Source organism: Rhea pennata, chromosome 4 (assembly GCF_028389875.1).
Source record: "Rhea pennata isolate bPtePen1 chromosome 4, bPtePen1.pri, whole genome shotgun sequence".
Taxonomy (NCBI): domain Eukaryota; kingdom Metazoa; phylum Chordata; class Aves; order Rheiformes; family Rheidae; genus Rhea; species Rhea pennata.
The window spans coordinates 55,995,769-56,010,617 of NC_084666.1; the positions used below are offsets into that span (position 1 = coordinate 55,995,769).

At 40.7% G+C, this 14,849-nt stretch overlaps 1 protein-coding gene across 7 annotated transcripts in view; it reads right to left on the reverse strand.

The window, feature by feature from the left end:
- Nucleotides 1-1,344: 1,344 nt before the first annotated feature.
- Nucleotides 1,345-14,849, reverse strand: part of JADE1 (jade family PHD finger 1) — a 48,793-nt gene continuing 35,288 nt past the window's right edge. For 6 of the 7 annotated variants that reach the window (XM_062573971.1, XM_062573972.1, XM_062573974.1 and 3 more), the window contains exons 7-11: nt 13,898-14,065; nt 13,142-13,258; nt 8,590-9,120; nt 6,068-6,185; nt 1,345-5,168 (exon numbers count right to left, since the gene is read on the reverse strand). In XM_062573971.1, coding sequence (XP_062429955.1) covers nt 4,264-5,168; nt 6,068-6,185; nt 8,590-9,120; nt 13,142-13,258; nt 13,898-14,065 — 1,839 coding nt within the window. In that variant the 3' untranslated portion in view covers nt 1,345-4,263. The remainder of the gene's footprint in view (nt 5,169-6,067; nt 6,186-8,589; nt 9,121-13,141; nt 13,259-13,897; nt 14,066-14,849) is intronic. The other variant, XM_062573976.1, reaches the window with a different exon arrangement.

A 14,849-nucleotide genomic window follows, 5' to 3' on the forward strand; every position in this document is an offset into this window, starting at 1 on the left:
ATGCAGTGCCCCTTCGAGAAATGCTGTGAAGCTAAACCTAGCTGTTAGCTGTGGGTTTTCTGTTTTTTGAGCAGCAGGATATGCAGGACCCCAAGTGCAGGACCCCAGCACTTACTTAATGTTAGTTATGTCTAAGTTACGGAGCAGCAGAGCAGTCCTGGCAGACACGCCTCAGGAAAGAATCATACTTCCCTCTTTCATCTATCTCAAGCCAAAAAAAAAAATTGAACAAATACACCTGTCCACAAAAGGGAACGTGGTCAAATTACACTTGCCATCCTAACCACCCTGCTTTTCATTTCAGTTTGACTTCTAGAGGGGGCTTTCCTTTCCCGTCCTAATTGTTTCAAGATTCTCTCTTGAGGTATTAATGCTCCCCAGTGAGTACAACCTTTGTTCTTGTCTATGTTTATTTAGGAAAATAGTTTCTAAGTGGTATTGATTTCCACTCAACAGGTGAGAGACTGACTATGTACAAGGACCTGGTACTTCTGGCACAGGTCCTTTTGCATACCTTGGACTGTTTCTCAGAAGATCTGTTACCGCCTACAAGCTCTTGCATAGCCTGTTGAAGTGGCTAGCAGGCTGCCCTCAGCTCTGAGCGGGTGTTATTCCTGAAACCCCAGCAGTGCAGCCCCTTCCAGAAACGCAGCCGTAAGCACCACCTGTAAGGCAGCTGCAACCCCCCCCCCCCCCCCCTTTCAGGCTTTTAGTCCAGCTTTGAAGAGCTTGCAGTAGTGGTACCTCGGGGGAGGGCCAGGCTTTAGTCTTCGTTCATTGCAGTGTTCTGGAAAGGGCAATGCTCACAACTGCGCACACCGCAAACCTACACACATCTACGTACGTACAGATTTGACAGAGAACCTTAACTTACCGGTTGCCGTTCTTCAAAATGCACGTGCATTCGCCACCTTGGCCTTTTCTTGCTCTGCTGAGTCCTTTCTGTATTTCAGCGCCTTGGTTAAGAGGAACTAGGAAGGAGGGATGGGTTGTGCCCCCTCACCTGCTTGGAGGAGCTTGTGTCCTACAGATCCTGCTGTAGCAGCCAACGTGTCTGCCAAGGTTGCCCGTAAACAGGTAATTCATAGCACGGACGTACACTCCGCCTGCTTACCGTGAACGCCTATGGCTAAGAAACCTCACTTGCTTCTCCAGTGGAATGCATACGAAGATTTTAACTTTGGAAGGACAATGCACATGCCAAAACTATTTGAGGTAAGCAACATCTCTTGGGGGATGTCAAGAGAAGTTAGAGAATAATCAGCTGCTGATTGGATAGGTACAGCCATCAGACCCCATACTAAGCCTCAAATAAATTAAAATCTTTTTTTTTTAACCGTAGGATACATATTTTTAATAGCTGTAGTGATCCAAATTAAATGCTTATTTTAACTATGAAAGTAGTTCAAATCACTGCAGTAAGTGTTCATGCAAAAACTCAGAATAATCAGTGTAGATTCTAAAACATGGCTACAAGCCTATTGCAAAAATGTACAGCATTTATTCACATACAGACAAAAAGGCACAATTCTACTGAATATTTTAACAAAAAATACAGCTGTCTTCAACTAGGTCTTTATAAATACTTCAAAAAAGGGGGCAAATAAATACAGGATTGGGCCATGTAATATAAAATAGTCATCTCTACATATACTTTTTATTTCTATCTGCTTCTCTTCATGCACCTTTTTAATTAATTTTAGCTGAATGGACACCAAAGCTAGGCACATAGTGAAAAATCTTCTGTACAAGGTTTTACAAATGTAATGACATTTTTTTCAAATTTCTGAAATTAAGATTTGTACACAACACATATAACCCTTCATTTAGATTTGTGTGAGCTTATAACCTAACAAATGACATTCCAGGCAACTTTACAAAAGTTTTAACTAGCCTACAGTTTGACATAATACACCAATCATAATCAAAGATTTCTTGGTCAGTCTGCACAAGAAAAGGTAACGCTTAAAAAAAAATAAAAATTCAGCAAATGGTTCTATCTCAATAAAATACATGGGGTGGATTTTTATTGTCACTGCTGTACTTACGACACCTCTTCTGCTGAACACTAAGCATGGGATACAAAACTAACCTACAGAGCTGGTCATACTGCAGCCATCTTACAGCTTTTAGTAATTAGGGGATGGGGGGAAAAGCGCTTTTTTTGTTTTTGGTTCAGCATAACTTGAAACGTTAAAAAGCTTATTAACCTAAACGATGGGGAGCAAAACAGATAAGGCATTAATTCTGCACAATGCTAACATTCGTAATAGTGCAAATTAATCAGGTACCTCTTTCAAACTGGTGTGAGGTTAAATGTTTACTTAGAATCAAAATTTAGATTATTCCATCTATGGCTTGACAAACAATTCCCTATGTGTCACAAGCTTCTTCAGAAACTAACAATTCTTACCTAGAAAATGTTGCTATATGTTGGATAGAACTACTTGCATTTACCTTTTGCCTGTCTTGTTGCTTTCTGATCAAGTAAGTACTCTTATTTTAACTTATCCCAAGAATGACTACGTAATTTCAGATTCACCAGTGCCCTGTTAGACTTTAATCTGGCCAAATCATGAGGTTAACCTAATTTCTTGGGAGCAGCAATGGTATTTTAAAAGTACACTGTGTTAAATGAAATTTCCCTTCTTCATCATCATCCTAAAAGGTATCAAAAGGTTAAGACTTCCAAGTTTTAAAACATGACAGGGCCACTTTCTGTCAGAATATTCATTTAAGTGATAACTTGCATAGCAAGACAGGGTGTTAGTAAGCCTTTTTTTTTTTTTTTTTTTTTTTGATTGAAACCTCTGGAAGACTTGGTTATGGCAGAGTTCTACTGTATTTTAAAATTTTTCCCTGCTCAAGAAGCAAGGGTATAACATTAAAAAATAACTGAATACGATAACAGTAGGCTAGGAGTAGAAAAGGGAGGGGGCTCTTTTTATGCCTGTATTTCTGTAGTACATTGCTGCTTAAACTGTCTTTTAACTCGTACATACCTGACTTAAATCTATGCAGAATTCCAACACTTAGAGGCTCCTAACAATCCACTGTTATGTGTGCACTCTACTCAGTACAAAACAAACAGTATCCTAATGAACTGTTAATATTATTGCTGATAGCTTACTAGTTATTGCCATTTGCAATTATTCAAAAAAGTATGTAATCAGAATGTGAGCTCCCTTTTCCATCAAATCTAGTCCAGAATAGAATAATTTTTCTTCATTTGAATGTAAAGAGCTAATCACAATTTATTGCCTTTCCATTTTATTCTCTTTAAAAATATATATTTATGTCCATTTTAAAGTAATCCTTTAGTGTCATAAGCCTGGCTTTCCCAATACATACAATTAGTGCATATGTGGTGGGCTTTGGGAAATCCTACTGACTAGTGCCTTAGAATATTTTTTTTTTTTGAATTGTCATTGTATTCCAGGAGGCAGGTGACTAAATAAATCCACAGGGTGCAGTAACCCATAAGCCTGCTGTCTGCTCAAAACTAAGCCGTTCAGGAATTCTCTCCACGCTCAGTCTGAGTCTTTTCAAACTGCTGCACTAAGGCAGCTGCTGCCCTGACCTGTCGCTTCCTTTCTCCAGTATAAAATCATGTTTATATCTGGCCATCTCTTAGATGTATTTACATGTAAACTCTGGAGTTTATGGAGGGTTTTGAGCTACCATACGCTCAAATTGAATGCAACAAAAAACATTCTACAGACAGAGGACAAAGACCTACCACCATCCAAGGAAAGTGACCATTTGTAAGGGGGTTTAGCAGTGCAGTACGGTTAAATAACCACCTTTGATTTAGTACACTCTAGTTAAATTAACAGCTTGTGCTTTTTTGGAAGGAAGGGGAAGGAAGGAAACAAAAAGTATCTTATCAGTACTGTTTAGCTAAACAGGGATGAATGCAGCCTACCTTCCCCTACCCACCCTAGCCCCTTCTAAAGTTTAGAGAGTTATTTTAGTGTTCATCACAAATCCTATTGTAATAGTGATGTCATTTCTCTGCTTCCTCAGGAAAATTGCAGATAAAGGTTCAAATTTCTCACAGAATAGGTTGGGGGGTGGGCAAAAAAAACTTTTGTTTTAAGTGCATGTAAACATGTTTATACAGCTCAGGAATAACAGGTTCAATTTGTCAGTCTATAGCCACATCTAAGAAATCTCCCCTCTCACACCAATAAATAATGTGGAGTTGGCTTGTAGGCAGTGACTCTACCGACCACGGTGCTGACACTACATCCCTCTGGCGGGTCAGGATGCCAGGATGCTTCTCCTAATAATGTCCGTCCTCCTGTTGATCGTGCTGTTGGGACTGAGCCTCTGCTGTCTGCACTTTTTTTCAGCCACTTCGGTTTCCGAATCACTCATTTCGGCGTCAGGGACGTACCCATCATTCTCGCTGTCGGGCTTGAGCTTGCTTTTCGCCCTGTCCTTCGGTGAAACCCTGCCCACGCCCAGGTAGGGGTAGCTGGAGTTCTGGCGGCAGGTCTCCTCGGGGCTCTCGCCCTGCTGCTGTCGCTCCCCCTTCTTTGGAATTCGGAATCCGCCCCAGTTTTTCACCGGGCTCGTGGGCGTCGTAGGCACTTTAACTACCGTCTGATTAGAGTTTATTTTGACAAGACCTCCATTGCATTTAGGCACTATATCCCTCCTTGTGCCAGGTGCTGTCCTACCACTGGAGTGGTTCACAGCCCTCTTATTTTCTGATTGCCTCTGAGAGAGTTCTGTGGGCCTCAGCGGTTTGTGGTTGTGTTTAGAAGTCTTCTCCTTCAGTTCTGCCTTGATCACCTCACACTGGGGCCGATTGTCTCTCCTTTTCCTGTGGTCTGGTATAACTATGCCATTTTTCTGCTGTGCTGATGCAACCCGTGCTTCCGAAAAGCTCTTGTCAAAATTTATAAAGCCTCCTGGAGTTGCACCATCTTCCCTTTGGCTGGGCTGCCTCAGCATGGATTTGCTGTCATTCCCAGAGCTATTTCTTACTCTGTCGCTCTTGTGTGATTTTTTCAAAGAGTGCGTTAGAGATGTGCCCATTTGTTTCCTGAAGAATGCAGAATGCCATTTCAAGTCCTCTATCTTAGGGGCATCAGGACCCAAAGACGGACTGTTGAACAACACCATGTTTTCCGTTGTTGAGGAGAATGAAGAAGGCACACCTAAATGTAAATAAAGTAAGTTAAAGCCAAGCTATTGCGTATCTTGGTTATATACCACTGTTTTGAACTGTACCTATTTTTAACTAATTCTTCATGCCTCTGAGGCGTTCTTCAGCATATATGGGCATTTGGTGGCCTATCCAGCACTATGTGGGAGCCAGCATACTGGGTTTGCTACCTGCTGCTAGTGGGGGTTACCTTCCGCACAGCAGTGCTGCACCTGTTTGTTACACTTGTGGTGAATGTCAATCCCCACACTGCTCCATACACTAAGACAGAGAAAGCTCAGGATGGGGTGGGGCAGAGCGAAGAAACCAGCAAGTCTGGCTGACAGACAATTCTCTATAAAATTTGTTTTGTTACTGAATAGTTAAGGATAGTCTAGTTAATCACTTTAAAGTTTTTCAACTCTGAGAAAAGACTACTGCCACTGAGAACAGGCAGAAAGAAAACCACATTGTTTCAAAACCTATTTGCTACCTTTTCCAAATTAATTTCTTTAAACTATGGTCTATGGTAGTAAAGAAACACATGTTAGCATAGCAGCATTAATAAACCACAAGCTTACTATGTACAGCATGGCACTTACGTGTCTCTGTCATAAGGAGTAATTAGTTTAAAAATAAAAATCACACCAGAAAGGATCTGAACCAGCAAGCCGTTCAGTACCCTGATAAGAACAGACATACCAGTTTCTATGGCAATGCAACCACCATTAGAGCTACGCCGATTCTCCTTTTTCCTCCAATCTGCTGATGCATGGTGGACTACACAAGATTTTAATGAGAATAAACAAGGTCCTGTTGTCCTTCAAAGTAAGTTAATCTCTAACCAAACTTTTTAATGCTTGTGCCTGTGGTCTTACCCTTAGATGTGAAAAAGGTAACACTGAAGCCTACCTGAAACTCGTTCTTGTTCCAACTGCTTTGCGTAGAGATTAAATATCTGTTCTTGAACTTTGCAAGCAGATCTCTTGATTTTTTCCCTTCGAGTCACCATGTAAGTGAGATTACGTACCTGGAAGGCATCAAATTGATGAGGTTTACAGAAAGTATATTTCTATGATGCTACAGATCCATCAGTTTAAAAAACAACAACAAAAAAAAAATCTCTTGCTCAGCAAGATTTTTCCGCTTACCCTGAAAATTATTTTGTGTGTGTGTAAATTCAGCTTACATACTACACACCATTTAACAAGTTAGATATCTAAGTTTGTCCTCCTTCACTACATTTTTTAGAAAGGAGCATTATGTACCATTTAACCAGGAGATTAGTTCATCAAACCTGGGGGGGCCCACAGAACAGAAGTAACTTCTGTAAACACTTGTATCATAAATATTCAGAAATTGAGAAATGCAGGAAATGCTTAAATATACTCGGTGCTAAACAAACAGCTTAGAGCTATTTGTCTCTCACTGGTTGAGACAACACAATAGAGAATTATACTAAATAATGAACAGGATGGAAGTGTGGAAAAATATTCAAGAGAACTAGTCTTTTTAACAAACCTTCCATTGCAGTATAATGGACAAATATGGAAGCAGGCCACTGTGTAGGTGCCACAGCACCGACTTGCAGATCAGGAACAGTAACAAAAAGATTATTTTGACTGGGTCTCAGTAGTTTTTAAGAACACAAACTACATTATTTGCCTTCAAATTTTGACTTTTAAAATCAAGAAAGCTCTGTAAAATCTTGGTTGCACAATCACCACTCTCTACAAACATAATAAAAAGCCTTCCTAGAACTTGTAAGTTTTTTGTCCAACAAGGGAATTGCTGAGCATTGCTCTGGCCCATATGTGGGGGCTCCCAAGGCTCCCCTCTCCGTTCAGCACAGAGGCACATGACAGGGCACACTGGAGGTTATAACCTTGTGGGCTGAGCTCAAACCCATTAAGGAGGAGACATCTACCACTTGTGATTGTTCTTGCTAAGGCTGTGCTATAAGGCTTCCAGTCCAGGCACAACCAGTAATTTAAGAAAGTAAGTGTTAAGTAGTTGTTGTTACTCTGTAGATTTTTTGAGAGATTCATCTAGCCTGATACCCTTTCTGATAGAGTTCACACCATTTTGTTCCCTGCCCTGCCTGATCCCAGCTGCAGAAAAACAGACATGTCAGGTCCACAAAATTACCTGTGTTTTAGGTAAACTGGATGCTACCATTTCAAAATCCGTTTCTAGATGGACACCACTGACATTAATGACATCCATAATTCCATCTATCAGACTTTACCTTGAAGAGGAACAACATTGGTGGCCTTTTTTGTCGGAGGTTATCTTGGATGTATGCATCAGTGAGAACAGAGCAGTAAAATACAGAAAATAGCGCTAGAACAACATATCCTATTTAGACACCACACTTGCTTAAAAATGGAAAGGATACAGAGTATGTTAAGATCAAGAGAACATAGTGATAAACCCATGGAGCTGATCAAGATTAAAAGAAATCTTGATCACACTGAACAGCAACAGATGATATTGGTAAATGCCAAATACCTGATCTAGCAAAATAAGGGTCACTGGCTAGGAGCTGAAACTAGAAAAAACACTTTAAAAAGAAAGAAACTGCAGCTATTAATTAGAAAAGTATTTAGCCACCAGGACCCTTTACAAAAGGATGTAACAGATGTTTGAGCGCCTCAAGTCCCGATTCAAAGACTAGACCGTATTCTGAAAGAGAGCTGCTAGTTCACCCAGAAGTTACTGGAGCTGAGGCAGGACTTCTGAGTCATATGCAGCCTGCCCAAGACACATGCTGTAGGTACAGGACTAAGCTAACTGCAGTAATATTTCTGGCCCTAACATTCCCTCATCTCTCTACTAGTTAATCCAGAAACAAAAGGTAATGAATTCAGGTCATTTCAGTGTCAGATGCACTTAAGATTAAACACCAAACTGATCCCATTAAACTGCTCTTTAAACACTCGAAACCTAATTAAGTGGAATATCGTATGCCTACCAAACCTACCAAACAAATAGCCCAGTGAAATGTCATTCTACTATGCTGCGTCAATGAAAAACAGATTAGCTCCAAATCAAGGTACGTTTGGGGATTTTTTTTTTTTTTTAGTATATCAGAAGTAAGGACCAGAGAAAGCTCTCACTGGCTGAAAAGGCACTACCTGCAGGGATGCGGCAGTACAGCAAACAGCCAATATGCCAATTCAGTTATATAAAGGCTGGATGCTGCAAGCCAAGACCTGTCAACCCTGTGGACTAACCTGCCATTTGAAAAGCGTAATTGGTTTAACCCATTTTGCCCAGTAACTGTCTTTTACACCAAGCTGACAACACAGCTTTGAGACAGAAGGAAGCGAGGAGAGCCTGCGCGCAACAGCAACAACCAAAAGCGTACTTTGGTAACTTGGCCAATGAAGCTCTGCGCACCTCGTGCAAGCACAGGCAGTGCAGTGACTTACCCGCTCCAGATCCTGCCGGAGGTGTGTGAAGAGCTGCAATCGTCTGAACAGAACATCCTGCTCTCGCTTGGCCAGGTTGTCCTCTTCATCCTTCTTTGGGGTAATCAAGGGCTTATTGAAACTGGCTTTTCTCTTCAGCTTCCAATACTGGTAAAGGAATCCCACAGGCTCCTCAGGCAGCCGCAGGGCTTTAGCCACTTCTGAAGCCTCAACAAACGTGTAGAACTCATCCTCCAGCTGCTGGAGCTTTTGCTTGCGGACGCTGACTCTGTGGGCCTCCTCTTGGTTTTGATCGATGCTGTGGAAGGGGTCGACATGGGCAGGAAGAGAGCTGCCCTGAAGCCCGTTCCCATTCTGCTGGCCTGGGCTTTCACTGAGGGACTCATCATTCGCTTTCTTGGTGGAGCTGTGCTTGGGACAGTATGACTTAAACTTGACCTCATCATTCTCTGCCAGTATGGTCTTCATCTCTAAGCCACGGTCAAACGCACAGGTGACATGGAAGGCTGTTCTGCAGTTCTTCACTGAACACTACAGAAATTAAATTAAAATTAACCAAATATAAGTTTAAAAAGCCATACGGCCTGTAAATATTTGAGCAGCCAGGACTCCTTTGGACAAACACCGCATTACTGGGCTCTGCTTCCAAGCTGCATGTACTCTCGCGCTCTCTTTTAATGAGGTTAACAATTTAGTGCTTCCAACCCAGGCAACGATCAAGTGGCCCGGTGGGACAGGAGTGGGTAACCCCTCCCTGGCCCAATCACACTATTCAATAACCAGCAAATACACAAAGACAGTTCTTATGGTGACTGGAGCCGCTCACTCAAAGCAGTGTTACACAAAGCAAAATATTTCCCCCTTGACTGTGCCAGCATGAGAGGGAGGAAAAAAAAACATCTCAGTGGCTCCAGGCCAGTCTGATACTTTTAATTAGAAGTCTTTCCTAGCACCTGGACCTATGCTACCCAAAAGCCTCCACTGAGCAGTTTTTTTTTTACTCTGTTACCATAAGTTTATGATGTCAAATATGAAATCACTGTAACTCACTACTTCACTTACTGTAGCCTTTACTTCACCTGGGGAATAAGGGCCAATTCAAAAAAATTTTTTGTCATTTTTCATCCTTCCCAGTGAAATCTAGTCATCATGGGTTGGCACTAGTTCAGCTCATTTAACACTTCATTTCAATTATAAATAGTTTTCTCTTGCAAAGTGCTCTTGCCAGCTATAAATTGAAAGGTTTAAATATATGTTCAGACATACACACACACACACACACACACACAAGTGTACTTCTATCAACTCATACTTCTGTCTTCAGTGAAAACAATTAAAAGGGGAAATGAATGTTACTGACATTAACTAGGAGGGAACAAAACTACACTTTTTAACTCAAGTCATCTATCCTTAAAAAGAAATTCATTGCATGAGGATATTTATAAAGTACTTTGTAAAGAAGACAAATATCTTTCTCTTCCGGGTTTTCCTGCTCAGACTGACTCAGCAGCCAGGTGGCACGAGAAGGTACAGAATCGCACAGAATGGCTGAGGTTGGAAGGGACCTCTGGAGATCATCTAGTCCAACCCCCCCTGCTCCAGCAGGGTCACCTAGAGCATGTTAGACAGGGCTGCATCCAGGCAGGCCTTGAAGATCTCCAGAGAAGGAGACTCCACCACCTCTCTGGGCAACCTGCTCCAGTGCTCCGTCATTCCCACAGGAAAGATGTTTTTCCTGATACTCAGGCGGAACATCCTGCGTTTCAGTTCGTGCCCGCTGCCTCTTGTCCTGTCACTTGGCATTGCTGAAAACAGTCTGGCTCCGTCCCTTTGACACCCTCCCTTCAGGTACATGTAGACACTGATCAGATCCCCCCTCAATCTTCCCTTCTCCAGGCTGAACAGGCCCAGCTCTTGCAGCCATTCCTCACAGAAGAGATCCTTCAGTCCCCTAAACAACACTGCAGTTTATACTGCAGAAGTTTCAGATCAACATTCTTTAATAAGCTCAATATATAAAGTGAATTTTTAAAAAAAGCACATCTTTTGCCCTTTCTTCTCTTACTAACAAACAGGGCAAGAGCAGCCCAACTGGACATCAAATACCAAAGAACAAAAAAAAAAAAAAACGATGGTTTCCAAGCTGCTATCATTCAGAATAATTAGCTCTAGTGTGGTCATGTTTTCCTGGGAGAAGAGGGGGAAGCCTGTCTCATCAGAAGGAAATTTGCTGAACTTGGAAGAAAATGCAGTCTCGCTTTTCCCAGCTTACTGCAGCTGCTCTCTGCCTTGCCTTACGCATACTTCCAGCTGCCGCTTTTCTAATTATTGTGAACATCTCATAACATCTCTGGAGAATCTCTCCGAGTTCAGCTAGTTAATGCTACTTCCTTTCGAATTACAACAACTTTGTAAAATGTTCTTCTCTACTGTATAAAAATTTCATAACACAAACGAAACATTTCTCGCACCTATCTTTCATGATACTGTGATTTACATCATTTCTATGAAATGTCAGGCAAAGCTGTAATTTTCTACTCTCCTTCCCCCCATAGTTTAAAATGTAGAACTATCTAAAATGGCAGCGATCATGCCTGCATGTCATCCTGTCTCATAACTAGAAGGGAGAGAGAGGTATTATCAGAAGAAATATGGGAGGATGATCCCCTCATCCCCCGCATGCTAACATACACAAATACTCTATATTCAGCATAAAACTACTATAGTTGCCCCTCAAAACAGGTCTGGAGAAATTAAAAGTTTCTCTCAACTATGTAAGAGCTGCCAAGAGGAAGGGGACAGATCTGCAAGGAGGTATTATGTTTACAAATTTATTTGCTGTGGACAGATTTATTTTCTTTACTTAACATTTACTATTTTATATATTCCTTAAATGGAAACAGACTGATAGGTTTCACTGGAGCTCCTGCTGCATTGCTGTTTTACAACTCTTTCTGGCAACCTCATCAAATGACTCAGAGTAGGCAGAGGAAAACGGGAAATGGCTAAAATTTAATTTTTAAAAAAGTGTAGGATTTTAGGAATTTTGGTGTCCCAATTCTGGTCTTACCATCACAGATTCTGTAACATTAGGATAACCACCAAGAAAGAACAACTCGATTTCTTGAAGATTCTCTGCTTGTAAAATAGAGACAATAATACCTTCCTATCTGTTCAGGGAGCTTTCTGAGAACCATTTTGCTGAGGTATTTAAAGCACTTTAAAGGTGAAAAGCATTACCACTACATTACTTTTTTATTACCTTTTTCTAAAACAATGATACCACTTTGCCCCAAGTAGGTCACCTGCACTTACTCTCTCTCTCACCATTTGTTTCAGAGTAAGGTCAAACTTCTGTCTCATCTCTCGGAAAGCTGAACAAACGTGGGGTAACACTGCCCAGTCTGAAATGCTCTGGTGCAGATCAGTTCCCATGCTAGAGTGAGGAAAGCTGAATCCATATCCAATTGGAACCGCAGCAAGACTAACTGGCACTGCGCCAAGAATGCGAGTCGTTGGTATGAAACAGGACCTTCATGCTGGCTTTACTGTTGAGGCTTATTTATTTATTCCATATGGAGATTTGGGGGGGGGGGGGTTGTATGGAGGCTATGAAGAGACTTTAATTTATTTGATTCTGCCCTGTCGTGCTGTTTTACGCAGTCATCATCCTCATGCTAAAGTGAGTATTAAGACTCGAAACAAAAAAAGTGACACTGCTTCCACAGCGATGTAAAGTGGGAAGTCATGCCAAGACTTCTTTTCCTTAAAGAACACCAAGGGCTCCAAAATTTACTCACAACCAACAGACGAAATGGGGCTCATTTCCTCAGCTTGTGGCCTGCCTGAATCTTGGGCAGGCTAGTTAAGCAATCTTTTTCTTTCCTACTGCTCAAAAAGCCTGATATTAAAATGTAAGATGTACTCCTCAGTAAATTAAAAGCTGCAAAAAAAAATAATTAAAAAAAAAGAAAACAATTTCTTATCCACAAAGGACTTGTAGTATCACTGCCTCCTTTAGCAGTAACAGTAGACTTGAAATTCACCTGAACCCCAGCTATACTCATAGCCAAAATGTTCCAACATTAGGTTGTGGCTAAAATAAGAAATTCAAAGCTAGCCAATACAACTGAGTTTTATCATCAAAGTAAAAGGTGTTCACTTCCACTAACTTCAGTGAGAGCTGGGGATGATTAGCACTTTCGAAAGTTAAGTTGTTGCAGGAAATACACAACTCCCATTAACGTACCTAACTTGTCTTTTAAGTCCCTAACAGGGATCAGCAGATGGGTTTCGGCACAGAAGCTTTTAGCATACACGCTTCATTTGTGTGTGAGGTACACCACAGAAAATTACAAAATCTAAGATGATGATCTGGTTATTACTACTAAAATTTTACCAGAAAGTAAGAGCATACTGACTTTCAAAAGCACTTTGTGTGCATTTAAATCCACAGTAACAACAACAAAAAAAAATCAACTGCAGATACACATTCTGTGTATCTACTAACAACAGACAAAACAGCATACAGATATTAATGTTACTTAATTACCTGTATTGAAGCCCCAACTTTTTCATTACAAAGGCTGCACACTAATGCCCATCTGCTGCTGGGAATGTGAGAAACCTTCGTAATAGGTTCCATTTTTTCTGGGCTGCCAATGCTCACCTAAGAGAAAAAAAGTTTAAAAACAGAGTGACTACTATACAGTTAACTGAACAGGTATGCAATTTTATCAGAAGAATGTAATTCTTTGAGGGCATATACCAAATTAGCATGTTCCAATTTCTTCAGTTTGCGAAGAACTAAAAATCAAAAGTCACTTAAAAAAAAAATCCTCACTATTGGAACAAAATAGTTACAAACTGAGCATCACCAATTTAAAATTACTGGAGAGAATGAATATTTTGATTATCAGAACCCGTAAGAATTCTCACTGTTACATCTGAACCTCCCCTTGCTCATCTTTAAATTTCAGTTCACAAAACAAAGCAGTATTTTGTGCCTTCACTATAATGAGCTTTACCAGCAGTTACCCCTTTTGAAGTCTAATCATGGTTGACAAAGCTAACACGATTACTTCCTTTAGATGTAAAATCTGACAGGATGATACATCATAATTGAAAATAAATGCATTTCTGTTTCATCTTTTATATTGTCTTTCTAAGATGTGTCACATACATGTTACAGTATGTTACAGTCCTTGTAGCAACACATACTAAGTTGAGCAATGTCTTTAACCAGATTTCTTCTCTCCCAGAGTCACTGTAACCCTGAGTACTGGTACTCCCGTGGATCAGGGCCTACCTCGGGAATCCACAGAGCACAGCTAACATGGACCCACTTGGTCCCACTCCGGGTCGGCTTCATGGCACCACCCTTCTTGGGACACAGCAAACACTTGGGCTGAACGCCAAGCGCGCAGGTCCTGCACAGCCAGCTGCCTTCCGGCACCTTCAGGATCCCGTAACACGCCTGTGCTCCCGTTTACAGGTAAGAGAAAGAAAAGAGAGGAAACAACACGCAATTCGTGTTATTTTTTAGCTGTTCACATGCAGCTTTTCACAACTCTCAGAATGTTATTAAAATGTATATTTATATATATATATACACACACACGCTTCTATATGTTGTGTATAGTATACATATTATGTACATATGCATGTATATATATTATATATGTATATGTTTTATATACATGCACATACATACATATATATACATACGTGTGTGTGTGTTTATGTGTGTGTATGTATGTATGTGTAGGTATATATGTGTGTATATATATACACACATACATTCTCAGGATGCTGAGAAGCTCCACAAGCTAATTGTTTATACATACATATATATGTGTGTGTATATATATATATACACATATATGTGTGTGTATATATACACATACATATATGTATGTATATACACACACACACACACATATATACATACATACATATGTATGTATAAACAATTAGCTTGTGGAGCTTCTCAGGATGCTTTCCTAAACTTAGCCAACCACATTACCCTTCCCCAACAGATTTTTCCTTTCAGTGAGAAAAGCAAGAAGCCATCACTAACTGTTAATGTAAAAAGAACACTACCCACACTTCAATTGGGAAAATAAAGAATATTTTTACCAGCTCAAAGAGCAAAGGGGCTACCAACAGGCAGCCCTGTGAACGGTGAGCTACAATGAAGCTCTGTATCAGAAAGACTACAAGTAACAGGAACTGGTCTGCACCTAATTCAAAAGGTAAGA